The sequence below is a fragment of the Pocillopora damicornis genome, chromosome 2 (assembly GCF_964200805.1).
Source record: "Pocillopora damicornis chromosome 2, jaPocDami1.2, whole genome shotgun sequence".
Classification (NCBI taxonomy): Eukaryota; Metazoa; Cnidaria; class Anthozoa; order Scleractinia; family Pocilloporidae; genus Pocillopora; species Pocillopora damicornis.
Genome location: NC_142671.1, coordinates 22,701,757 through 22,727,456, shown reverse-complemented (window position 1 = coordinate 22,727,456; position 25,700 = coordinate 22,701,757). Strand labels below are relative to the sequence as shown.

The window sequence follows — 25,700 nt, the reverse complement described above, 5'->3', positions numbered from 1 at the left end:
CCTATAAGAATTGTGGTAAAGAGACGCCAGCCGATGGTGAATTGAAGCTATCCGATGATAGAGCTGGTAAAGAGACCGGGGTTTAACGTATGGCGTACTCAAAGTGACACTTTGTTCACACAGACGGAGTGCTTTCATCATCAGCTCAGTTACCTCCTGTTCAACCTAATGGACATAACAAACAGAAGTCCTCAAACTGAAAAGATCGCCGCTAATAGGAAAACAATTTTAATCTCTCTTGAGAAACAGCGAGAGATGATCACGAGGAAGAGCTTCTAATGGCCAGTCATAATTTATCACTGATAACAAAACTGCGTTCTAAATTATCTTGAATTTCGCTGAATCTTTTATCTGAACATTTATTTTTGTGAACAGTTTCTAAAGGGCCGAAAGCTAGCCGTGGAGCGATATTTATTTAATTAAAACAACCCTCTTACAAAGAATACGTAAGGCCCACTGCTTGCGTAAAACTGCGGTTTTGGTTAAAGCAAGTGCAAATAACCGGCCCATAGACTTTGAATGAGCTCTGGACTCACATGGACTGCACTAAACTGGATTTCGGACCTTTTCTGCGTCAACTGACGCTTGACTGGTACCGTCATAAAGGTCCGTTACCTGCTCTTGAGCATAAGTGGAAAGGGGTGCAAAATCTTGTAGGAGGGTCCCCATTGAAAAGTAAGAGCCCGATAACTCCCACGTGACTGTGTCCCAGACCTCTGGACTTTTCTTCCTGTCAGCCAAACATCGAAGAGCCTTGTTGTAGAACTCAAAAGCCTGTAAAGACAAAGGGGAAATTTTATATAGGGCAGTCGATTTGGTTCAAATAATCGTGGTAAAATTATGGAGAGAAAGAATGAGATATGATCGGTTTTAAGGTTGCAAAAAGTGTAAGGATTGTGTACATGGTTGCAGTTTGACGTTAAAAAAGGCAAACTCTTTAGATCACATCCACGATATCGGGTGAGAGAGGAAAAAAACGCATCGCAAAGGATCAACAGTGCTTTTAGAATTAGCCGAACAAAAAAAGTTAAGGACTTAGGGCAGCAACAGGTGACAATGCAACAAGAATCATAATTAAGGTCAGTTAGAGAGCACTTCGTAACCTGAGTACAGCGCGGATCTTCGTGAGGGTGAAAACAATATCGAGCAGTTGTCACGTAAATGTCCTCTACACCACATTCAATTAAAAACTGCCCATGTTCTATACTCTACTGTACAAGGTTAATACGATTAGGCTGAAAGGTAAATGAAAATGTCATGCAGTTTTCAACAGAGTATCGAGAGTGACCTTGAATTACTTGGGTTTTGCTTCACTTTGCTTTGTGATCGGTCCAAAGAGTTCGTGCTACTCTCTCAACCAATCAGATGCAAAACTAAGACCAATCTCAACTTGGTCACTCGCGCTTTCCCGCGCTTGACGCAGGTTACCTACTTTTACTTTAAGTTTTCATTGATTATTGATGATGTCAACCTTTGTTCTGATTGGTAGTTGTGATCACTGGTGTTGCTTTTATAACGCTCCAACAGTGTTACTTTAAGTAGTATTGGCAATGCCAACAATGCTCGTATATCGTATTGTTAATGTAAAGTACAGCGTACCGTGACAAATTTGGTAACTGTTTTCGCAATGTTAATGTTGAATTAGGTAACTGAATACATAAAAAAGATCACTGTCAGTATCAGTTCAACTGCGCACCTACCCCTCCCGTAACCCAAAGTTAACCCTAACTTTCTATCCGTTGACTGCTGTTGGGTCTGTGAAGGGGAAAATACGTTGAAATTGGCCGGGTTTATGACACACCGTCTCTCATGGTGAATGTCAGCTCAAGAACTGGGCGGACCAACGTAAAAGGCGAGGAATAAAGACAATATCGAACCTTGTTAAAATATCCTCTCTCCTCCTGAGTGAACTCTCCCCTTCTTCCTGTCAGCTTGGTTTCCACGCCTCCTACGGCCTGGGCGCATAGCCGCATTAGACGGCCTAAATTAGACAGCAATAACGCCTTGTTTGCACTGAAGATTAAAAAGAACAGGAAAAGCGGTTGAAATAACAGTAAAGGAGTAAACGGATTAGTTCATTTTCTCAAAATGGCAAGATACAAAAAGCATACACAAGAAAGATTATTGTAAACTAATGTCATTTGAGCCGCTGATTTAAAAAAACAGAGGTTGAATGCTTCTTTAGGAGCACTTCCTTAGCCGAAAACATATCAAGTGTGGTTTTCGCTTCTCGGTCCTGAACAAAGTATAAAATTTTATGAGAACTTTACTTTACAACCCTAGGGTACCCTGGAAAACGGGCGATTTCTTTCATTGTTTTGTATGTTTGTTAAATTTTTAGCGCTTTTCAGGAGAGCAGAAGTGAGCGAGAAGCGAGCGGTTACGCAAGAGATTCTGCAAAAAGGAAATCCAAAAAAATTGCTCCTCCACTGCAGGTTACAGTGAAGTCAAGTACCCACCCTCTAAAAAGTTACTTTTTTACTTGCTCATTGGCGTCAAATACATGAAAAGAACGAGAAGAATATGGAATCGTTCTGATCCTTTCGACCCCGCTCCCGTCAAGCCCATAACTCTGCTTATGAATCTCATTTGTTTTTGGAAACACTCCTGGAAACACTCCTACGACTCCAACTCCATCGCCAGTGAAGACAAGCCTTTATATGAGTTTTTTTAAACAACATAATATTCAAAACGAACCTGTCATCTGTTACATCAAAAGTGCGAATACCGCTGTCGAAATTAGAGAAGCTTTTCTTCCACAGTTCTCGTTCCTCATTCGAGGGTTCTGAGCTGCTGTCCAATAGGGAAGCAGCTTTGTTCATATAAAACACGCCCAACTCGTTTTTAACGTTCCCCAGTCGTCTTGTTAAGTTTACCACCAGCTCCACTTTGGTGTCTGTCGTTGCGAGTTGAAGGGCGGCGTCATATAAGCTAACACTAGGGATGATCAAACAACAACAAATTCAATTTCGGAACCCAACGAGTACAATGCAACAAATCTCTGAGTTTGACGACCTATCAAACTCACAAACATAACTTCATGGACTAAGGGCGTTTGAAAAGTTTTATGCCATGCCACGATCTGATTTCAGTTTTGTACGAATCTCACAGAAATAAGTTTAGAATCCCCGAGTTTTTGTGGGACATTATTCTCTAATAAAAACGTTCTAGGGCTTTTCAGGAAGACAAAGAAGCAAGAGAATCCTAAGTGAGGGTTTATGAACCGCCCGTGATGATAACCCTTTACACCTGAACATCAATGTCTGTATTCTCCCTACTCTTCTTGGAACATTTTCTTTTTCACTGAAAGGGAGAATTAGTTGAACAATCAAGAGCTTCTATGTTTGGTGATCATTTCCTATCCTCTCATGTCTTTAATGTTTGATCCAGGGGTGATATTGAAGGGAGAAATTAGATGCTGATCACTCTTAGAGGTTAAAGGGTTGAGACAACCATTGATTGGTTAGCAAACTTGCCTCTTCAGTAAATTTTTCTCCACATCTGACACAAACTTAACACTAGAAGAATATTCAACTTGACCGGAAATACACTCCTCGGCCGCATCGCAGATGAAAACGTCTTCTTCGGATTTAAAACGATAATCTTCCTGATGGACAGCTAAATTTCCTTGACACTTGGCCAGCATCAGATAGGAGTCTCCGCACACAAACTGTACCGAGATCAGCAACTGGTCGCCTAAATATGTAACAAGAAACTTTCTTGAACAATGTGACCCTGACTTATGCCATAGGCAACTGTCTTGTGCAAATTAAGTACTACGTTAAGTTGAGATCCGAAATAAACCAAAAATTTTAATCGAAATAGCTACTTAGCAACACAATATATCTCTTAATGACCGCAAAATCTCAGTAGCACCCATCGCTAAGTGGCTCTGCTCTTTGATTTCCGCAAGAAAAAAACATGAACATCTCTCATACAATTACGTTCTATTTACTCTTCATTTTTTGGTTGCCAGCATTCTCTCAATTTGCACAGGAGCCCCAGGGCACTTACCAATAGTCAGAACTAGCCAAACAGTCCACTCGTTTAGGTGATTCTGTCAATAATTGCAATTGTCCGGCTAAAAAATTCAAATACTGTATGTCTGAGCTTTGCCAAGCATCAGGGTAAACTCTAACAAAAACTCCCATTCACCTTACATTTTTTCATTCTAACGTATCAACTGGCCCTGAATATAAGCTCTACAGGACGCGCGTTTCTCTGCCCGCAGGAAAATTTGAGCCAAGTCAAGGAGAGGTTTACCATTTGCCCTCATCATAAGTGCTAAAACCGCTGGCAGACCTCTCGCAGGCTCGCGTTTCTTAAGGCCTCACACTTTTCAGCGGGCGAAGAAACACTAGTGCGGAAGCGCTGATAATGAGGGCCTGCTCGAAAGCTAAGGGCTCCTAGCTACATAGAAATTTAAAAAGTTACTTTGCTCTTCTTTTAGATTCATAAAAGGCAGTGTCTGGCCAACCTTCAGAAATTGTTGCTGACGTAAAGCGATCTAGGAGTGTAAGGTAGCTCGTTACCTTTCTTGTTCTTTGGCTCCACACCAAAAATCTGAGAAGCCTCTAGACACTTAAATGCAAGTTTACAGTTCTTCAGACCGCGGCCAAACTTGCCGTTTGAATTAAAAGTACAGGCCAGCGAGTGATAGACAGACGCCGCTTTGTGAAACAATAAGCCAGCCGTCCTTGCTTGCCAGCGCACCGGCCTTCTAAGGACAAGAGGAGTTTTCTCCCTCTTATGCAGACAAAGGTGTTTTGAATTAGTAGGAACAACTGCTTGGGGGGATTTAGAGCTCGATACCGCGTCACTTCTAGGAGACTGGGATGGAGATGGGGCGCCTTCGGAAGAGGAGCTGTCATCGGTGGTACTATTAAGGACATCCCCTTGAGGGCTGCTTTCTGACAAATGCTTTTTGACACACGAAAGGCCCTATTACGTGGAACGATAGAGAGAGAGAGACCATAATAACGTACCTTTGCAAGTCAATAACGTAGGCATGCGTAGCATGCGAGAATTATTTTTTTGGCTGAGTGGGTTGAGATGGGACAATTTTGTTCGTAGAAAAAGTGAAAACGCGGAAGAATTGCATGGAAAATTCACTATCAGTAGCATTGAGTTCCCTGTGAATTTTTTTCAGTGGGGTTGAATAATGTGGTTAGACTTAGTGTTAAAATGCTGGTTGTATACAAGCAAATGGCATGTGATGGAGCGAAGTCTAATGTGGCAAAATGGAATCTGATTGGTAGAATAAAGTTAAAGCAGGTGAAAAATTGTCTAATGTTCATGTAGTGCAATGATTGGATATGTTCTGATTAGACTATGGACGTTGTTTTCATGGTATGTGATGGAATGTAAGTTGTTTGGCGTGTACGCTGTGAGAAAAGGAGCAGAAAAACACGTCTTAACTTAAAAAAGATACAAGAAAAATAAGTGCGAACCTTTCATATCGCGATAAATCTCGACTTCACTCGACGAGGCTCTTGCAAAGGCCATTATCATAACGCTTACCAACTGAGCCCAAAATTTCTGGATGAAGTCATTCTTTGTGCACAGCCCCCTGATTCCATGACATAATTTACAAGAAAACAATACCCAAACGCTGTGATTGGTGTACGATATCCAAATGCTGCGAAATTATTGTTGCGAGATATACACCCTAGTGCGGCAATCTGATTGGTGTGAGATACATACCCAAATGCGGCAATCTGATTGGTGCGAGATAATACCCTTATGCGGCGATCTGATTGGTGCGAGCAACTCTACACGCTAACAAAGAGTTATTTTTTTAATTTATAAAACAAAATAACTGAAAAATAACTCAAACATCGAAGTGAGTAGATACGAGTGATAGCACCAGTTTTGAGCAATTTCTGGCCATTTAACTTCCGATAACATCTGAACAAGTCAAACAAAATCTACCCGTGAACAGCAGGTTATTTGAGATTGAGTATACACTTTTGATAGCCTGCTCTTTTGCCGTATTTTTTTCAAACATTGAAATACTTAAATAGAACACTCCAGCGCTCCTATTCCTGAGGGCACTCCCTTCTTCCCGTTGTAGTGTTAAGGACAAATGAGTCTCTGAACAGCTAAGACTGCAAGAAAGCTTACCTTTACGATCTGCGACAGAGCCACTTTACACCTTTCTTCCACGTTGCTAGGTAATGGCTTAGAAACCTGTATGATTGAAAAAAAATCTCTTTTTCAGAAATGAAAACGGAACTTTCTCAGAAGTTAGAAAGTAAAATGTTAGAGATGCTCATTGTCAAGTCTTATCCCAGCAGCTGTTATCACTTTAGCGCTTCCCGTCCCCGCCTCCTCAGTATGCAAACCACCTTGGGAAAAGGTTTGTTGTCTCGGCAGAAAAGCTCACGTTACATTATGTTTTCAGAGGAAGAACCGTAGCCCTGAAAGCTCATATGGCTCACCGTCTGTTTAGCCTTGGCGCAGGCTCCCGTGTGTGGAGTACGCCTTACGGCCTTTTTCCGGGCACAGCCACCTATGAACCATCGGCGGCTGCTTATGGAAAAAAGCTGTTAAAGCCTCTGCTCCGACTAAAGAAAATATCTAATTGTTACTTTGCAGAAAGTTAGAAAATACACGAGCAGAGCTATCGTTCTCCTCGTGAACCCTTTCAAGTTGTTTCTTGCCGATCGCTTTGCCATCGACTTCGTAGTTTGCTCAATATACCGTAACAAAACAGCCAGTAGGACTACCATGCAGCTAGTACCTTAATCCAGTCATCTTGTTGTGTTATGGGAGTCGATAGTTTCGTCACGTCGAGCGACTGTAAAATAGAAGAACATAAAATACTCACTCAGATTTGGCGGGAAATAAAAATTGCAACGGGTTATTTTGGGCAAAGTGGTCATGTCTTGTACGTTGACAGCTAAGGAGAAGAGAGTGAGCCGATAGCAAGGACTTGAAACTTCACGCGAGGAATAGGCGAATATTTCCCAAAAACATTGCCTTACTACGTTAATGCTGAATGCGAATAACGAAGGAAGAAACCTTAACGTCCTATGGAGGACTTGATTAAAGTCTTACCTTCAGGGCCGTAATAGTTTCTCCGTCACTTTGTCCAGACCATTCATCAGAAGGGCTAGCCTCAGAGTTATTTTCCTCTTCATCGCCTTCCGGGTCATCCGTTGTGTTTATGGCTGGCAGGGCGTGCACATCATCAGGGGAGTACAGGTCGGATAACAAAAAGCTTGCTGATGAGAAAATCTGGCAAAACACACATGCCAAACGTATCACAGACCTATCATGCGTAAGGCAGTATTGGCTAGCGCGCTTTTCGATTGAGTGTCGAAGATTTCGAGTTACTATAAGCGTCTCACATTAAGGAGTTAGGAAAATGTTTATGATTTGAACTGACTGAAGCATTCTTAACGCCTGTAATTTATTTAAATGGAAACTCAACTGCTATTTTTACGAAGGACACAGAGTAACGTAAATATCTTTGTATGCAGTTGAAGAAACACCACATGAAAAATAAGATGATTTGAAAAGTTGCACAGACTCAGAATAAAGATGGGTGAAAATAGATTACCTCGGGATATGTTTCATTGTCCAACAAAAGGAGACAGTTATTGAGCAGCTGGCGAACCGTTGATTGTTCCCTAAATTGAAAAAAAATGGAAACCAATCTAAGAAATAATTTAAATATTCAACAGAGTCTTCAAGTTGGGGATCACACTTTACTCCCGAGCGACCAACGAATGCTGACGTCCTAGCCAACGTGATTACGGCAAAGGAATAAATCAGATTTCACAACTCAAACTCTGCAGTGACATGCAATTCTTCCCTTGATTCTGATGCCTTCCCTTCGTCCAAGAAGTCAGAGTATTATTCACTTTCACCAGCAACAGACATTAGGATCAAAATCGTTTTCCTTAACCCTTTGACTCCCAGAAGGGATTAACATGTAACTTCTCCTTATGATATATCTATACATTATCCAGCAAACAGGTAATGAGAATACTCAGACTTATCATGTCAAAGTTGTCATCTTGATCTAACACCAAATTCTCGTCACTAACTTACTAGGAAAAGTGTAACAGCTAAAGAGGAGAATTAACAATCAGATCTCGGGAGTTCACGGGTTGAAACGAAAGTAAAGGAGGAGGGCGAGGTGGGTATTGGTAAACGTCTTGCGGTTTACATGCTTGAATTGGGTCTGATGCACGAAATATGATATGATAAAATCAAAAACTCGTTCACTGAATTGCTGTCCATCATCCCGACTACAGATCCTCTCTAATGGGAACTCATTTAAAGTCAAGAATAGCCGACCAGAGCAAGTTTAACCAAGAAAAAACTGTTTCCTTGTGTCCATTCATTTAATGCGAAAGTCTACCAGTAAGACAAACTCGTTCCGTGACTCTCTGTTCTTCCCGCCCTTCTCTCGTTCCACAATTAGGAAGAAGAGAGGCCCTGGAAACGAAATCCGGTAAGCCTCTATTTGATACACTCGGCTCAAGGCCCCTGCTGTCGTCCAAAGATATCAGACGTGGGTTACTGTTCTAACAAGTATTACGTTCTTGTTTCTCACTTACCCAGAACTCAATGGTGACTGATTCATCATATTTTTAGCAACTCTGATGATTAAAAAGTCCATCGATCAATAACTACACCTAACAATATTCAGGAAGAAAATCTTATGGACCAGTAACTCGAGTGGTTCCATTCGCAGATGTTGTTTTGGTCTTGTCACGCAAGGCGTTCTTTCGCACCCCCTTCCCAGCTCCCCATCCACCACAACGTAGCATTCGAGCACGCCCTATTACTGGCACTTCGGCACGAGCGTTTTTTAGCCCGCAGGATAGAGTGAGGCCTTGAGAAACGCGACCTAGACCCCCAACGGACCCCTCCCCGACTCGTTTCCAATCTTCCTGCGGTTGGAGAAACGCTCGTCCTTCAGCGTTAACCATTAGGGCCTGTCGCATTCTACCATTATACATTGCGTGACAGGACTGAAAAACGTCTGTACAGGATATTGGGAGCTCTACGCGTCTCTTGACGAACATTTTCGTATAAGGTAAGGTCAGAAAACGAAGCGTTCCGTGCGAGGCCCGAGGTGCCGAGAGTGAAAGAAGAGCCAGGAACAACTATTGCTAGTAGCTACTAAAGCTAAAAAAGCCCACCGTTCGAAGTTTTCGTCTCGCGGTCGCGAGCCGTATGTATTATTAGACAATGAACAAGATCGAGTTGCGCGGCAGTTGTTCGGTTAAATAAACCGGTAATACAGTCACATTAAAGTTCTCTGTTCCCCGTGTAAAGGAGAGCAATTGACTGCGCTCTCGGAATATTGAACTACCTTTGAACATACTTGTTCATCATTAAACCGACAACTTGAATTTTGCAATATTTGAGAAAATTCCAATATGATAAGCGGTAGTAGCTATACATTAAAACTTCTGATAGTTGGTGGTAGCTAGAGAGTTCTGCGCAGGCATAATCCTTTAGATCGCGAACCATGTAAAAGCCTAATCTGTAAAATTTGACAATCGCGCCTTCCAGCAGAACAGTGCTTGTCGCAAGAGCCCTGTTTTGGTGCTAAGAAAATGATTAGGTAATACTGACCGGTAGAACAGCATAGCCACTGGCACAGTAAACAAGTTCTCTGTCTTGTCGTCCGTTCGCTGTGTAGTCAGAGGAAGAAGGAAAAAACACAGTCATGTTCATGTCAGAACACCATAAAACATGTATTAGTTTATTAAATAGTTGAGAAGTTAAGAAGTGTTCAAACGTCATTGCTTGCAAAACTAACAAATACTTCAATACCTCCTCAATGCACTGGGTGACACAATCTGACAAAAGGTTTGTAGAAAAAGCGACCTTTGGCTCCACAGAGTATAGAATGAAACGCATGTAAAATCAAAGAGAAGGAAAACGAGTTTCAAGTATACGAGAGAAAAGGGGGTACACCAATAATCCAGAGCAACAATCCTGTCGACTTTAGTATAAGCCTTTGTGGTTGACTGGTTTTCTAACTCCCTGTTTCAAATGATCTGCTAAATAAAGATATAGTTTGTTTCTATGTTCGTCATAACAGGGTAATAATCCTTACAAATTCCATACCTGCTGACAAATTGATGTCAAGTCATACAACTTAATGACGTCACTGCCAGTCGCTATAAAGCAATGGATACAGTAAAAAATACAAAAAAAGGTTGTGAACTTGTATGAAACGATTGGTATGTGTATGAATTGACGAAACAAAAACAATTAACCACCAAACTTTTGATAGTTTGTTTCAAGATGGAGTTACTTCCGATGTAGATCCGCATGGGAAGTGACTACACTGTGAGAAAAACGATCACGAACTTCTTGATCCACGGATTTCATTACAACGGAGTCTTCTCTTATTTAAAAATAGATAGGCCAAAAGTAGAACTTGTCCATTTTCTCCGAAATGTGTAATATGGTGTAAAGGATTAACTGAAGCAAAGTTAAAAACCACTATACCCTTAAAAAGCCAATAGGTGTGTCCTTCACGGGTGCAGTTTGCCTTCATGAAAGAAAGGATATTTTGTGCTACATCTTTCACGACCTAAGGATAGAGAGAAGACAGGATTATGATGCAGAAGATTTCAAAGACAAAATCAACTGAAAAATATAACAAAAGCGGCTACACTCCCAGACATAATTATTTGGGGCACTTCTCCAGAATAACGTCATTGGTGTTCTTTCTCCGCCTCACTTCCATTCAGTTTTAACATTGAGAGGGAGAGGGGATGCAGTAAGTATCCCAGCAAATGTGTCTGGTAGTGTAACTAAACATTCCGTGGATTTCTCTTTAGAAGAACTCGGTAGGTTGGGTGGCTGTTTAAGATCTGAAGAGGAAGACTTGTCACGCCAAAAAAAAATGCCACGAAGCTCACGCAACTTGATGAATGCTGAATCAAGCGGACACCAACCTAAGTCTTCCCATATTTCATCCACACATATCTTCATTCAGGGGACAGCTCTATCAAACAGATGCGAACTCTAAATTAGGGCCCAGCTTTTGTGACCATCGGCTGAGGAGCTGAGTTTTATTGCCCGACGGCTTTAAGAACTTAATTTTCATTGGCTGCTGAACTGTCCGAATTGGCCTGTCCGCTTACAAGTGTGTGTAATCGGACTGATGGAATCAGAAAGATTGGACTTGAAACAGCCAGGTTAAGTCTACACTCAAGCCTATTGGCCCCCCAGCCGGAACTTATCCCGTTTCCTAAGCATAAAGCAACTAGTAGTATTACTCCTCCCCCCTAGATGGGATGCTAGTCCAAGGTCACCCCCCAGCATTACTTTAGGCTTTCCTCGCAATTTGCTAGTACCCATTCATACTCCTGACTGGAGAGAAGTACCGTCTGAATATAGTGCTTTTCCCCAGTACACAACACCTTAACCCAGCCAGGTTTCGACCCCAAATCTCTCGACCCGGAAACCAGCGCACCAATTCATTAGGCTACTGGAGTTCAAGAACCAATCATCTTAAGGCATTTTGTTATTGACGCAATTATGTTGTAGGACCGAGATGATATGAGTACTTCCTATATTGAACAACCTCTATACCTCAAGACACTGTTCAGATTCTCTGGTAGTAGCACATATAAAGGAGTTGAGAGTAAAGGGAGCGAACTGGATGACATTACCTTTGGAGAAAAATTACTCCCTTCCAAGTCTGGTAACTCCTCTGTTTTATAAAGATCGTAGTACTGCAGAGTGAAACCAATAAAATACTGTTTTGTTGATGATGCTAAAATTTGGCAACATTATTTCCATTAGAGTTTTTGGTGCATAAAGATCCAATGGCAATAATAAAACTGGACGTTTTATTCTCATCAAATACTATTTTAGGGGCATTCTTCACGCAGTATCATGAAAATAATATTGGATTTTAACCAAAGCACTTCTTAGCGGTGACTCTTCATTCACTCCTCCCTGGTTGAGTGTTGGTTTTTGGCAAGGGATAAGAGCCAGAGGAGTCCAGAAAAAAACCTTTGAGAAAAATCCTTGGAGCGTGGCTCAGAATTGACAACCAACTCAACCCTGCGAGCAGACTGTCATTATCGCTGCGGCAAGAGAGGCGAAGGCCCGCCTGATTCGCGCCAGCGAGCCAAGCTGCGTGTGTGCGAGGGGGACCAAAGAAGGAAACTGGAGAATTTTCGAACACGAAGTTTATCTTATAAAGAGTGTTCTATTGATTTATCATTTTCGTTTTGAGTTTTATCAAAAGAGGTATGAGAGTTTACACCACCGTGACGCGCTACTTTTTGATACTCAATCGTTTCAATATTCGCACATACGTAGGCATTTGACCCCACTGTGTTGTGCGAGGGTTATGGCACGTGCTAGACCCTTCCCAGACCTCTCACTGCCACGGAACCCGCGGATTTCGCGGCTCGTGACACGACGTTGATAAAAGCCCATTCGCCACAAAGGCCAGCCCCAGGGAGGCGAACTTAGGTTCCAGAAGTAAGAGGCACGTACGATTAACACTATACGATCATTTCTCCACCTTCACCAACATGCCATGACTAAATATGGCCCATTATACAACACTGTCCTTCAAACAACTTACTTGAACAATGCCATCTAAATGGTAACACATGGCTACCTCTGGAACATTACACATCAGGTTATCCAGCCAGTAATCCAACCCTGTTAGAACGTTGATGGGGTTGCCACACTCTCTGAATATAAGAAAAAAAATTTGACATTCAGCTTTGATAATACAAAGAACAAAAAACTGATTATCACATCATGAAAAACATCTGGTAACTAAAATTGTACCACATCTAATGAATCCTTCAATGTTTACGCTACCAGAAGTGCGTAAATGAAAAAAATATAATTTCCACAGATTGGCATATTGATCTGGAATGCTGTTCATTGCTGTAATAGAACGCTTAGTAAATCCAAATTCCGTATAAAACTAAGCAAATACTTCTCGATACCCTAAGGATAAGGAATAACTATATCAAAGTTTCTTATTTGATTAAACAAATAACTTATTGGTTATTGTTTATTAGGCATAATTTAGTTTCTGTTGTTTTCAGTTTTCTTTCGTAGTAAACGCATATGGTTGTTCCCTGAGTGTATCGTTTCGGAAATCTTTACTCTTAGTAAATTTCTTTCCTCCCTTTAAACAAAAATCCCTTCGCCACCGCCTCGATTAGTCTTTGATGCTTTTAGCAGTAAGGAATATCTATAAATTTTTTCTTTGAGTGACTTTAAAGTTACTCATCTGAAATACCACATTTAGATCTGATGACTTTCAAGTTGTAAACTTACAGTAGAGATTTTTCCATTTACCTAAGTCTTAGGCTGACTGCAGGGTATTTACCACCTCCAAATATGGGCAGGTTGGATCCTACAAGCATCTGGATATCTTCAAATTGCCACAGAACATTGTGTTGGAATGAAGAGTCCTGTTGGAGCTGAACAACAAAGGTTTCGTTTTTAACCTTTTTCATATCAATGCATTAATGGCAAGACAAGTAAAATTCACACCTGCACAAAAACTATTAATGAGATAAAGAGGGCAAGTTTTTAAAAACACTGCAGTGCTGCGTGGGTGGTCCGTGGTCGGTGGCAGGGGGGATCACAAGATAATTTAGTTTTATTGACTGAGTTGAAAACGTAAGTTAGCCATAGAAAAGAATTTTTAAAACTGACGTTACGAGTGTTAGCCATTCGCCTATTTGCTCTAACGAAGAGCTAACGCTCGAAACGTAGGCTTTTGAAACTTTACGGGGGCCAAATTTACATTATCAACTCAGTTAGCAAAATTGAATTACAATGAGATGTCTGCCTTTGAGGGATCGCCTCACAAGAGCAGTACACAGTGATTCACGTTATACCACTGGCCACAGAAGTGGCCTTGGTAGGTTCTCTCCTATCGCCAAAGAAAGTAAGCTCAACATTTCGATCAGTTAGTTTTGTTGGATATCCTTAGCACTCTGCGCAGCCAGAGGGGCAGAATGGAGAAAATCGGGGTGGGAAGGTCGGTCCCCTTTTACCTGTTTGTTCTTGCTTCCCCTGCAAAGTACTTGCCCCCCTGTACATTTACTTGCCGCCCTGTATATTTACTCGCCCCCCTGTATATTTACTTGCCCCCCTGTATATTTACTTGCCCCCCCTGTATATTTACTTGCCCCCCTGTATACTTACTTGCCCCCTTGTATACTACTTGCCCCCATGTATATTTACTTACCCCCCTGTATATTTACTTGCCCCCCTGTATATTTACTTGCCCCCTTACATATTTACTGGCCCCCCTCCCTCTCACAAACTGACTGAAAGGAGCAGGCTACTTTTGAGTAAGAGCTCTTAACCCTTTAACCCCTGAGGGTGATTAGCTTCTAATTTCTCACTATAATATCACAGCTGAATCAACCATTAGGCTCATGAGAAAATAGGAAATTATCACAAACTTAAAAGGCTTGATGGAATAAGTCTAACCCTCCCAAACCCTTTGCTGAAGGACAAACACTTTTAAAAGGCTTACAAAGATTGAAAATTTGGAGTCAGAATATCAATAACACTGCAATCGGAAATGTAATTGCCTTTACCTGGGGTAGAACAGGTTCTTCTGGTGAATCAGCCTCAACAATTATTGGTGCAAACAGATCTGATCCCTTTTCTGCAAAAACAGTTGGTCCTGAGACTGGATCTCTGAAAGGCTCACCTTCCCCCTCGTCACAAGAGTCTCCAAGAGGCGACGAGCTGGGATCAGGGTATGTTTTAAAGGTGGTATCTGTTGAAGCATCTTGATTGTCATTCTGAATGCTAAATGAAGAGATAAAATTATAACAAGACAATCTAAACCAAACTATGCAACTTTGCAGGTAGTGAAAAGGTCAAGATATCATGATGACTATTCCATAAAATCCTCAATTTACTTCCATTTCGTCAAATGTGCTCGCCCTTTGATTAAGCACTTATCATATGAGTCGAAGAGGAGAAGCCAGAGAAAGCCACCCTCATAGCACCCCATTACACAAAAGGTTAGACATCAGATTATGATAGCCTGATACCCTGCGATTATCGCTTTGTTAGTCGTGGTAAAAAATTCTGGCGTCAGTGACTAACTATTAGGGGCAGTGAGGCGCTTTAGGAAATAACAATATTTATGTATATATGAAATAAAAATGAAGGGGTGAGGTAGATTTGGCAGTTAGTTAAATGCGGGATAATTTCGGTTGATTTGTTAACCTTTACCAAGGCAATGGTTGTAGAGGAAACCAAGAAAAAAACGAGAAATAATAAAAAAATGGTGAAAAGAATAAATGGCGGATATTGTTCAATGGAAAAATACCTCACCATTGACCTTGCTATATGTACACAGGCAAAAGAATTTCAATGGAGATACCCTGATGAGTTTTAGACCGTTATAATTTGCACAAACTCCCGATCGCAAGAACTTTGTTAATTTATCGGGGAGTCAACTAGCTCTGATAAGAGCTCCCGATCACAAGACGTTTGTTGGTTGATAAGGGAGTCAATACACTCTGATAAGAGCTTCCGATGTCAAGTTGGTAGTTGATTCATCGGAGATACAACGAGCTCTGAACAGAGCTCCCAATCGCAAGAAGTGCCTTGGTTGATCGGGTAGTCAACGAGCTCTGATCAGAGCTCCCGATCACAAGATATTTCTAGGTTGATCGGGGAGTCAACGAGCTCTGATACGAGCTCCCGATCACAAGATGCTTCTAGGTTGATCGGGTAGTCAACGAGCTCTGATAAGAGCTCCCGATCGCAAGATGTTTCTAGGTTGATCGGGTAGTCAACGAGCTCTGATACGAGCTCCCAATCACAAGATGTTTCTAGGTTGATCGGGGAGTCAACGAGCTCTGATAAGGGCTCCCGATCGCGAGAAGTTTCTTGGTTAGCCGGGTAGTCAACGAGCTCTGATGGGAGCTCCCGATCGCAAGATGTTTTTTGGTTGATCGGGTAGTCAACGAGCTCTGATAAAAGCTCCCGATCGCAAGAAGTTTGGAGGGCGATCGGAGAGTCAATGAGCTCTGATAAGAGCTCACGATTGCAAGAAGTTTCTTGGTTGATCGGGTAGTCGCGAGCTCTCATAAGAGCTCCCGATCGCAAGATGTTTCTTGTTTTATCGGGGAGTCAATGAGCTCTGATAAGAGCTCCCGATCGCAAGAAGTTTGGTGGGTGATCGGAGACTCAACGAGCTCTGATAAAAGCTCCCGATCGCAAGAACTTTGTTAATTTATCGGGGAGTCAACCAGCTCTGATGAGAACTCCCGATCGCAAGAAGTTTGGAGGGTGATCGGAGAGTCAATGAGCTCTGATAAGAGCTCACGATTGCAAGATGTTTCTTGGTTGATCGGGTAGTCAACGAGCTCTGATAAAAGCTCCCAATCGCAAGAAATTTGTGAGTTTATCAAGGAGTCAACAAGCTCTGATGAGAACTCTCGATCGCAAGAAAATTGGAGGGTGATCGGAGAGTCAATGAGCTCTGATAGGAGCTCACGATTGCAAGACGTTTCTTGGTTGATCGGGTAGTCAACGTGCACTAATAAGAGCTCCCGATCGCAAGATGTTTCTTGGTTGATCGGGGAATCAGTGAGCTCTGATAAGAGCTCCCGATCGCAAGAAGTTTGAAGGGTGATCGGAGAGTCAATGAGCTCTGATAGGAGCTCACGATTGCAAGAAGTTTCTTGGTTGATCGGGTAGTCAACGAGCTCTCATAAGAGCTCCCGATCTTAAGATGTTTCTTGGTTGATCGGGGAGTCAGTGAGCTCTGATAAGAGCTCCCGATCGCAAGAAGTTTAGTGGGTGATCGGAGACTCAACAAGCTCTGATAAAAGTTCTCGCTCGCAAGAATTTTGTTAATTTATCGGGGAGTTAACTTGCTCTAATAAGTGCTCCCGATCACAAGAAGTTTGGTGGGTGGTAGGGGAGTGAACGAGCTCTGATAAGAGCTCCCAATCGCAAGACGTTTGTTGGTTGATAAGGGAGTCAATGCACTCTGATGAGAGCTTCCGATGTCAAGTTGGTAGTTGATTTATCGGGGATACAACGAGCTCTGAACAGAGCTCCCAATCGCAAGAAGTGTCTTGGTTGATTGGGTAGTCAACGAGCTCTGATAAAAGCTCCCAATCACACGAAGTTGGTTGGTTTATCACGAGTCAACAAGCTCTGATGAGAACTTCCGATCGCAAGAAGTTTGGAGGGTGATCGGAGAGTCAATGAACTCTGATAAGAGCTCACGATTGCAAGAAGTTTCTTGATTTATAGGGTTGATAACAGGCGCTGGAAAGAGCTCCCGATCACATGATGTTTGTTGCTTGATCGGGGAGTCAACGAGCTCTTATAAAAGCTCCCGATCGCAAGAAGTTTGGTTTATTGGGGAGTCAACGAGCTCTGATAAGAGCTCCCGATCGCAAGAAGTTTATTGGGTGACCGTGGAGTCAACGAGCTCTGAAAAGAGCTCCCGATCACAAGATTTACGTTGGTTGATCGGGGAGTCAACAAGCTCTGATAAAAGCTCCCGATCACAAGATGTTTGTTGCTTGATCGGGGAGTCAACGAGCTCTGATAAAAGCTCCCGATCACAAGATATTTCTAGGTTGATCGGGGAGTCAACGAGCTCTGATAAGAGCTCCAGATCGCAAGAAGATTGGTGAGTGATCGAGGAGTCAGTGGGCTCTTATAAATGCTCCCGATAACAAGAAGTTTGGTGGGTGATCGGGGAGTCAACGAGCTCTTATAAGAGCTCCCGATCACAAAATGTTTGTTGGTCGATCGGGGAGTCAACGAGCTCCGAAAAGAGCTCCCGATCGCAAGACGTTTCTTAGTTGATCGGGGAGTCAACGAGCTCTGAAAAGAGCTCCCGATCACAAGATGTTTATTGGATGATCGGGGAGTCAACGAGCTCTGAAAAGAGCTCCCGATTGATAGAAGTTTCTTGGTTGATTGGGTAGTCAACGAGCTCTGATAAGAGCTCTCGATAGCAACAAAACATCACAGATTAACCCAAAATGTATTACAATAACATAATTTAAGAAGCATTTTTCACCCTTTTTTACAAAAAACCATGTTTATCTTAGTTTCCCTAGAAACCATTGCCATGAAGACGGTTTAACCAACCGCAAATAACCATCATTAGGGAACTGCAAGAGATACTCCCCTCCCCACAAAAATCTATAATATTTAGTTGGGATGTTCTGGAGATATTGCTAAGAACACTCCTGAACCCATAAATATCAGCACTTCTAAAAGAACCTCCACTCCCCTTAAAGATCAGTGTGTGTCAAGTCACAGACCCTACAATTTGTGACCACAACTGACATAGCAATGATCTCTGGGTATCAGCCTATCATAATCCAACTTCAAACCTTTTGAGCAGTGGGTTTGCTCTGTAGTGACTCTTTAAGGCTCTTTTTGAAATCTCCTCCTCAACTTACATTCAAAATTCAAAGTACACACCTCACCCCAGCCCAAATAAACATTCCTCTCTGTCCTTCTCCTTTTTCCTTTTTGTTTTTTGTTTAATCCTGAGACAATTAACCCTTTCACTTCCAAAAGTGATTAACATGTAACCTCTCCCTACAATACCCAAACACTATCCAGAAAACAAGTAATAAGACCACTAAAACTTATCGGCCGAGGTAGAAGTTGTTACATGCACCTTGATCTAACACCTAGAGGTGAGCAGTAATTATCAGATGTTAGGAATTAAAGGGCTAACATATAGCATATGTCCTTTTAATTACTCTTATTCACACACAAACAAACAGTCCAAAAAAAAAATTATTTCAGTTTGAACTTGTTATGTTTGGAATATCATTTATAAGTACCAACTGTGCTGACCAGGAGATAACACATATCTAACACTTGCTGATCACCTGACAAATCAATTCAAAAGCAAACAGTATTTCCACTAGCCTGCTAGCAGGCCCTCATTATCAACACTGCAGGACCCGTGTTTCTCCGCCAGTGGGAAGATTTGAGAGGACTTTTGGAGAGGTTTGCTTGGGGTCTCATCACTCAATACCTCATACTTTCCCACAGGTGAAGAAACACAAACAGTCCAGTCTCATTTCAAGAGTTATCATGTGACAGAAAAACTCTAATATTCAACTGATAGATAAATAAAAAAACAATAAACTTCTTCTTTGCTGTTTTGTTGAATAATTCTAGAAACATTGGCAGTAAAATTTTCCTTTCAAAAAAGTATTCTGCATTAGGTGAAGATGTCCCTAGCCTTAATTTTATAAAATGTAAGCACTGCTCTGATTTGTTTATGTTTTTGCCACTGATCAAGGAAATCCAATTTAAACTAATCTTCAATTACAAAATTCTCCAAGGGAGCATTCTCCCACAATTCTCTACATACAGATAGCAGTTGCTCTTATGATACAAAACCCTTCACTGTCAAGTTGGTTTTCAGAAAATCTTCCCATACACTTCATATTTGAAGGGAAATGCCTTATGTTACACAGACTGTACCTGTAATGAAGGAACTTTGAAAATATGTGTCTGAGTTTTGCCTGATCTTTTTTCTTCTTCTTGCGTTCAAAGCTAGCATCCTATAAATGCAGTATGTTATGGTGTTGTATGTTTAACTTACTAAATGTAAAAATAGTTTACTAACATACAGATATCAAAATCCCATTGATCCATAAACCTGGCATAAGGTGAAAATTGATAAAATGTTGATATTATCAAAAACCAGCCAGCTTTTATGCCAACGCACATGAACATATTTCTAGACAGAGCAAATTTCTTTACCTGCAAAGATAATCATGCCCTTTGAACTGACAAATACCAACAAAAAGGATCAAATGAAGCTGATGCACTGCAAAACATACCATTCTTAACCCCAAATTTACTGCACTAAGAAATATGTTCAAACTTTTTGCAATCTCATTATTGGAAATCAGTTGTATATTGAACATTTTTCAGTCATGTATACCTAACACTGTTGTTTTTCTCAATGTACGCTCTTGACACATGCCTTATTTACTCTGACAACATACACATACATGTACCTTTGGAATTCCAGTTTGTTCACAGTAGAAATCATAAAGCCACCTACGAAAAATAGTGTCACTGTGTCCCTGCAAGAAAAGTAAGCAAACAAAATTAATGGATTGATAATGTATAATTTCATACTCAGTTAGCTATGGTATTCCCAGGGTGCTTCTAATCATTGCATAGCCCTTTAACTCCCATGAGTGACTAGGACAGAATTTCTCCTCACAATATCTACACAATATCAAGCAGACAAGTGATGGGAATACAGAGAAATATCAATTAGGGGTTTCAATAACTTTTTTCATGGTTGCAGACGGTGTAATTGATGGGTTGACTGCCAGGAAAAGGGGTAGATGGTGGTAAGAGCTCTTGAATACAGCAGAAGATCACCAGTAAATGGCTTTAACATTGAAAACCCTGGCTAATTTACCACTCTTTTATTATTGTAAAAGTCGTGAAATGTAGGAGTGAACTAGGGAACTAGGATTGGTTCTGGGAGACCAAGATCTCACAAGTAATTCTCCTTACTGTCTGCCAAATGACTCTCATCATGTTTAAGTTTGGAGAATTTGGTATCGGATCAGTTAGTAATCCCACAATTGATATTTTTCTTTATTCTCGTCACTTGTCTGCGTGATATTGTATAGATATAGTAAGGAGAAATTCTGTCTTGGTCACTCATGGGAGTTAAAGGGTTAAAAATGAAAAGAACCATCCCTATCAAATTTTATTGGAAAAGAAAATAGATAAATAGAGTGGCAGAGATCTAAGAATAACTCAAGAGTTTGCAATGAATCAAAAGAACTAAGTAGAGGAGCATGATTAGAAAATTGGAATATTAAGAAATGTATGAGATCTTTGACAAAAATAAGCATTAAGTAACAGTAACTTAGCATAAAAATTTCAATTCCCAGCTCACATCCGGATGAGTTATAAATATTTCAATGGTTCATGAATTCATTTAATTGGTAAAGTGTTCCTGAAAATAGTTTTACATCAATCCCTAACAGAGAAGACTTAGATCAAAATTTTAATTATCTTTAGATATAGGATATTGGAAGATGGTATTGCAGATAGTCACATATATTCAGATATATTCTTGTTAACCCTTTAACTCCCACCAATGACCAAGACAGAATCTCTCCTTACAATATCAATGCAATATCAAGCAGACAAGAGATGAGAATCAAGAATGTTTATCCAATACCAAATTCTCCAAACTAACATCATAGGAGTTATATATAGCAGAGTAAGGAGAAATACCAATGAGATCTTGGGAGTGAAAGGGTTAAGTGTCATTAAAGATTGTAGCTGACGCAGACTGAAGCTACTTAGAATTAAATATAAACAAACCTCAGAAGCAAATGAAATCAGTGATGGTACATCAAGATAATCCAACAGCAGAGTTGGCCCCACTCTATGGACTGCTAAGCTTACTTCAGCTTTGGCACTAAATGAACAACAAAATTAAATGACAAAATGTATTTTTTTAAAAAACACCTTAGTAAACAGAAGTCATGAATGCGGGTAAAACCTTCTGTTCCAAATCTGGCAGGATCAATTACATAGTAGGCCGGTACATGTAACAGCAACCAAAGCCAGGACAATCAAATTACAAAGGTGTTGATTGGGAATGGTTTTCGTTCTTGTTTAAGACTGTTAACTTATTATCCAGTTACCTCTCTACCTACACTCAACTCATTCCTCTTGTTTTGGAAGTCAAAATAGAACTTGATGTATTCTTAGAATCACCCGAATGAATGGAATGAAAAATTGACCTTTTGTGTTTGGCTGAATCCAGCTGGTATCAACTGAATAAATTAATAAGCATTACAAAATGCATGTGATTAACCAGACTGATTAAACAGTAATTTCTCAAAGCCAAATCAAGAGTCATTAAGATGGGGTACATCATACCAAGAAAATCATGATTCACACACCTGTATGGTATTTTAAGTAATTTCTTGATGTTCTATATTGATAAAAGCAAAAGAAAAAAATTTAAAGAGAAATTAAAGATGCACCCACTAAGACAAAGTTAAAGCATGTTTTCAGAGTTTTCTTTCTCATTTGATTCACTGGGTATGAATAGTTCATTTTATTCGGACAGTTTGTGTATATATTGGTCAGAGCATTCATTGATTAAGTGTCTTAAAGCTAAAACCAATGTAATCACAACAGCCAATCTGAAGAAAGGAAAATACCTTTAAGAGCCAATGAGAACTCAAAGTAAAACCAACCAAACTGTTACAAGCGCAGGAAAATATGAGAAATAAATCTGATTGGTTTTAGTTTGGCATATAATTGGTCAAGAGAGTGGCACAAGTTTTTTGGGAACAGTCACAGAGTGCAGTAAAGCTGAAACAAAGCAATCCTGGATTTCTTTCAATACTCCATTGAAAATTGCTCAAAATGTTGTCAACCATAATGGAATGGTGATGTCAAAAGGAATACATATTAAGTTATTATTCATTTCGCCATTAGAAGGTAAATGTGTGGAAAAGAAGGGACCCAGAGGAAAGGCAAATGAAGGACAAAGTATCAGCAGAACAATATTCAAAATCATAAAAACATCCTGCTCTTGAGGTTAAGGTTAGGGTTTGACCCTGCTTAACCCTGCAACCTGAGAGAATTGTCACAAAGCTGATGAGTTTCAAATGTCTCAAGAAAAGAAAATTTTACCTCAGCATCAGATATCACATCAACATCTCCAATAGTATCAACAAAGCTGTGTGCCATTCCAAAACTGTGATTCAAAATACCCAGTATATTAATTTTTAATTGAACAAATTCTAACTTCACATTGGTTATCTATTACTTTTCAAATACATTTCCAGCTAAAGCACCCACATTCTTTAGACAATGTTTGATAATGTATTTTCACAGTTGCACTGTAAAAATAAAATATGATCAAAATGCAAAAGTAAAATCAAATGTTAGGACAGAGGATAAAGAAAGTCTGAAATGAAACTGAAGGAAACATTCTTGGCCATGATGCAAGCTCCAAAAGAAATTTTTATACAGTTGTTAGTAGGTTCTTAAAAAAAAACAATCCATACTTTTTGAGAATCTGTGATGGGGATCAGTACCAAGCTAATATCAAGGGCTTTTTCTGTCTACAACATTGTATGACAAAAAGATTTTTAAACAGTGCTTCTATTCAAAAATAAGATGCTGGCCCATAGCATCAATTCTGGAAATTCTATTATCATCTATGTGACTTTACATGGCAACATGCTGGTACCTCATAACACTCCTCACCTTGAGAGCTATTTTGTTTCAACATGTCAAAAGGTTTACAGTTGCATTTGTCACCCTAATTTTTCAAAGAAACTTTCAAAAATCTCCCACAGTATCAAAAAAAGTCATGCACAAGCACATTGAAAAGTTAAAACTTAAATATGTACTTTTAGTGGATATTACCATTCATTAAAATGCAATAACAACAGAAGTCCCTAATTGTAAAATTAATTCATATATAAAATAAGTTTCTTTTGGAAAAAGATTGATTACCTTGTAAACTCAACAGGGTCCCTTTTGAGAAAACTGAGATCAGAAAACCTTCCATCTCGCAGCCAATTTGAAGGGGCAACATTGAGGTTTGTATCCTAACAGTAAAAATTCTGCAATCAGTTACGGCCAGTGGAAGTTTCTTCAGACATATAATTACAAATTCACACTCTCCATTCCCATCAAGTGTGATGACTACCAGCAATCTGAAACTGTTATCTATAGCATTTGTCTGGGTGAGGCTTTTCCTAAATAGGACTACTGTTCAAATTTGAATAATATTTGACGACCTCTAAAGAAATCATTATCAGAGTTTACCCTTTAAACCCCAGAAGTGATTAACATGTAACTTCTCCCTATACAACCATACAGGTAATGAGAATACTCCAACTTATCAGGTAGAAGTTGTTATCTGGACTTAACACCAAATTCTCACAACTATGAGTTGTGAATACGGTTTATTAATAATCAATTAACAACAACAACAAATTTCATAACTTTAAAGGTGCTCCTGTAAATATTTGCCACAAAGGCACTTTTAGGTGGAGTGACAAGAGTAGGCTGTTTGTTAGACACTATTCACTAAAGTAATGATTCTAAAGACTACTTTTTTTACCTGCTGCAATTTGTTATAGTAAGGTAAGACTTCCTGAGCTGAGTACTTCACAATTGCAGTCGAGCTGACCTCTGCTATTGCTGATTTCTAAACATAAAAAATTAATAAACAAAAAAAATCAAAACTGTTAACTGAAATTGTTTTATTCCTGTCCTTTCTAAACAGCCCCTTGCATTTTTAATTAGCTCAAAACTTTTCATGTTCAGAAATTACAGTATCAGTGCATGAACATATTAATCCTGAGAACTTGGTATTGGATTAACTAATAATTCCCTACATGATAATATCCTTTAATCTTAACATCATTTGTTTACTTGATTTTGTGATGTCTATTCTATAGGGAAATTCTGTCTCAGTCACATATGGGAATTACTGAAAGGGTTAAAGACCTCTGTAAGTTTATTGTCAAATCCAATTTCAGATGGTCCAATCCTTTTGATGAAATTTCTTTTCCATATAGCTTTCCACAGTTTTCATTTCTGATTGAATTTCTAAGGATGTTTTCTGATTTTCAATATACAGCAGTGTCTCTCTTGCTGTTTAATTATGGGAAAATAAAATAACTGTCCATGTGATTCCTGTTATTAGCAAGCAACTCTTTTGCAGATTCCTCTGAGTTGGTGGCAAAATAGTCAAATACTTGATTGTCAAAATTATTTGATAAACTTGAGCATGTCATACATCATTAAGTCATTTCTTAGCTCCATATCAATAACTTTGACAGCAAAAATACCATGGTGAAACGACAAGCTAAATATAAATATTGAAAGATTTTTTGGAACTTAAGTTCCTGGTGAACAGCTAGAGGAAAGGACAACCCTTCTGAACAAAGTAGCCGTGACTGTAATACAACATACACGAAAAACCAAATGCAACTACGATATTTAATTCTCAAATTCAAGAGTTAGCTTTTATATTTATAATCCTCTTAAATACTAGCTATTTAGAAGGAATTACTAGCGCATTATAGCTACTGCAAACAAGGCCAATGTTTTTTAAAATAGCGGTATATAAGTTGATTTAGGACTATAATGGAAGACCAGAAACGATAATTTTAAATCTGCGTTGCAAATTGGCAATTTCCCTTTTCTACACGAGAGAACCACGGATATCGTATTTACGTTCAGCTTCAATTCTGAGTGACGTAAAATTCAAACAAAAATAACTACAAACCTACCGACTTATTCCCTTCTGGAGATTGAAGTTTGGTAAAGGCACTCTTTTCCGGTGTTCTTACTTTATCTGACTTACTCCCTTCCATTTCATTTCCCCTTCAAATCTCCCACAACTTGTCCTGGACGCGAGATGAAAAATTGTCTCTCCCAATGAAGTAGACAACCGCCATGATGGATCATATTCTTCGAAGAACTGGAGTCTAGGCTACAACACGTCATTTTTCAGTAGTTGGAGGACTGGAGACCGATCGAAAATGAAAAGCGCGCATTGGCTGAAATTCCATCTTTTCATTTTCATTATTTATCAAAAATCCTTGGGGGGAGATGGTCTTTTTTTCATTTTCTCGATACCGAACACTTTAAAGAAACCGCGCAACGAAATAAATGCATAA

General features: G+C 39.9%; 1 protein-coding gene across 1 annotated transcript in view; it reads right to left on the bottom strand.

The window, feature by feature from the left end:
* The window catches only part of LOC113665055 (erythroid differentiation-related factor 1), a 27,256-nt gene extending 1,746 nt beyond the window's left edge, over nucleotides 1-25,510 (bottom strand). The window contains exons 1-26 of the mRNA XM_027180704.2: nucleotides 25,311-25,510; nucleotides 24,134-24,220; nucleotides 23,521-23,615; nucleotides 22,690-22,753; nucleotides 21,948-21,979; nucleotides 21,361-21,457; nucleotides 20,022-20,090; nucleotides 19,480-19,559; nucleotides 14,577-14,793; nucleotides 13,318-13,442; nucleotides 12,584-12,695; nucleotides 11,655-11,717; nucleotides 10,483-10,567; nucleotides 10,096-10,148; nucleotides 9,598-9,656; nucleotides 8,571-8,612; nucleotides 7,565-7,634; nucleotides 7,060-7,239; nucleotides 6,743-6,799; nucleotides 6,124-6,189; nucleotides 4,533-4,941; nucleotides 3,477-3,696; nucleotides 2,698-2,937; nucleotides 1,878-2,013; nucleotides 616-774; nucleotides 1-165 (exon numbers count right to left, since the gene is read on the bottom strand). The exon at nucleotides 1-165 is cut by the window's left edge and continues 6 nt beyond it. Of these exons, the coding sequence (XP_027036505.2) occupies nucleotides 1-165; nucleotides 616-774; nucleotides 1,878-2,013; nucleotides 2,698-2,937; nucleotides 3,477-3,696; nucleotides 4,533-4,941; nucleotides 6,124-6,189; nucleotides 6,743-6,799; nucleotides 7,060-7,239; nucleotides 7,565-7,634; nucleotides 8,571-8,612; nucleotides 9,598-9,656; nucleotides 10,096-10,148; nucleotides 10,483-10,567; nucleotides 11,655-11,717; nucleotides 12,584-12,695; nucleotides 13,318-13,442; nucleotides 14,577-14,793; nucleotides 19,480-19,559; nucleotides 20,022-20,090; nucleotides 21,361-21,457; nucleotides 21,948-21,979; nucleotides 22,690-22,753; nucleotides 23,521-23,615; nucleotides 24,134-24,220; nucleotides 25,311-25,394 (3,066 nt within the window). The 5' untranslated portion in view covers nucleotides 25,395-25,510. The remainder of the gene's footprint in view (nucleotides 166-615; nucleotides 775-1,877; nucleotides 2,014-2,697; nucleotides 2,938-3,476; nucleotides 3,697-4,532; nucleotides 4,942-6,123; nucleotides 6,190-6,742; nucleotides 6,800-7,059; nucleotides 7,240-7,564; nucleotides 7,635-8,570; nucleotides 8,613-9,597; nucleotides 9,657-10,095; nucleotides 10,149-10,482; nucleotides 10,568-11,654; nucleotides 11,718-12,583; nucleotides 12,696-13,317; nucleotides 13,443-14,576; nucleotides 14,794-19,479; nucleotides 19,560-20,021; nucleotides 20,091-21,360; nucleotides 21,458-21,947; nucleotides 21,980-22,689; nucleotides 22,754-23,520; nucleotides 23,616-24,133; nucleotides 24,221-25,310) is intronic.
* Nucleotides 25,511-25,700: the final 190 nt, after the last annotated feature.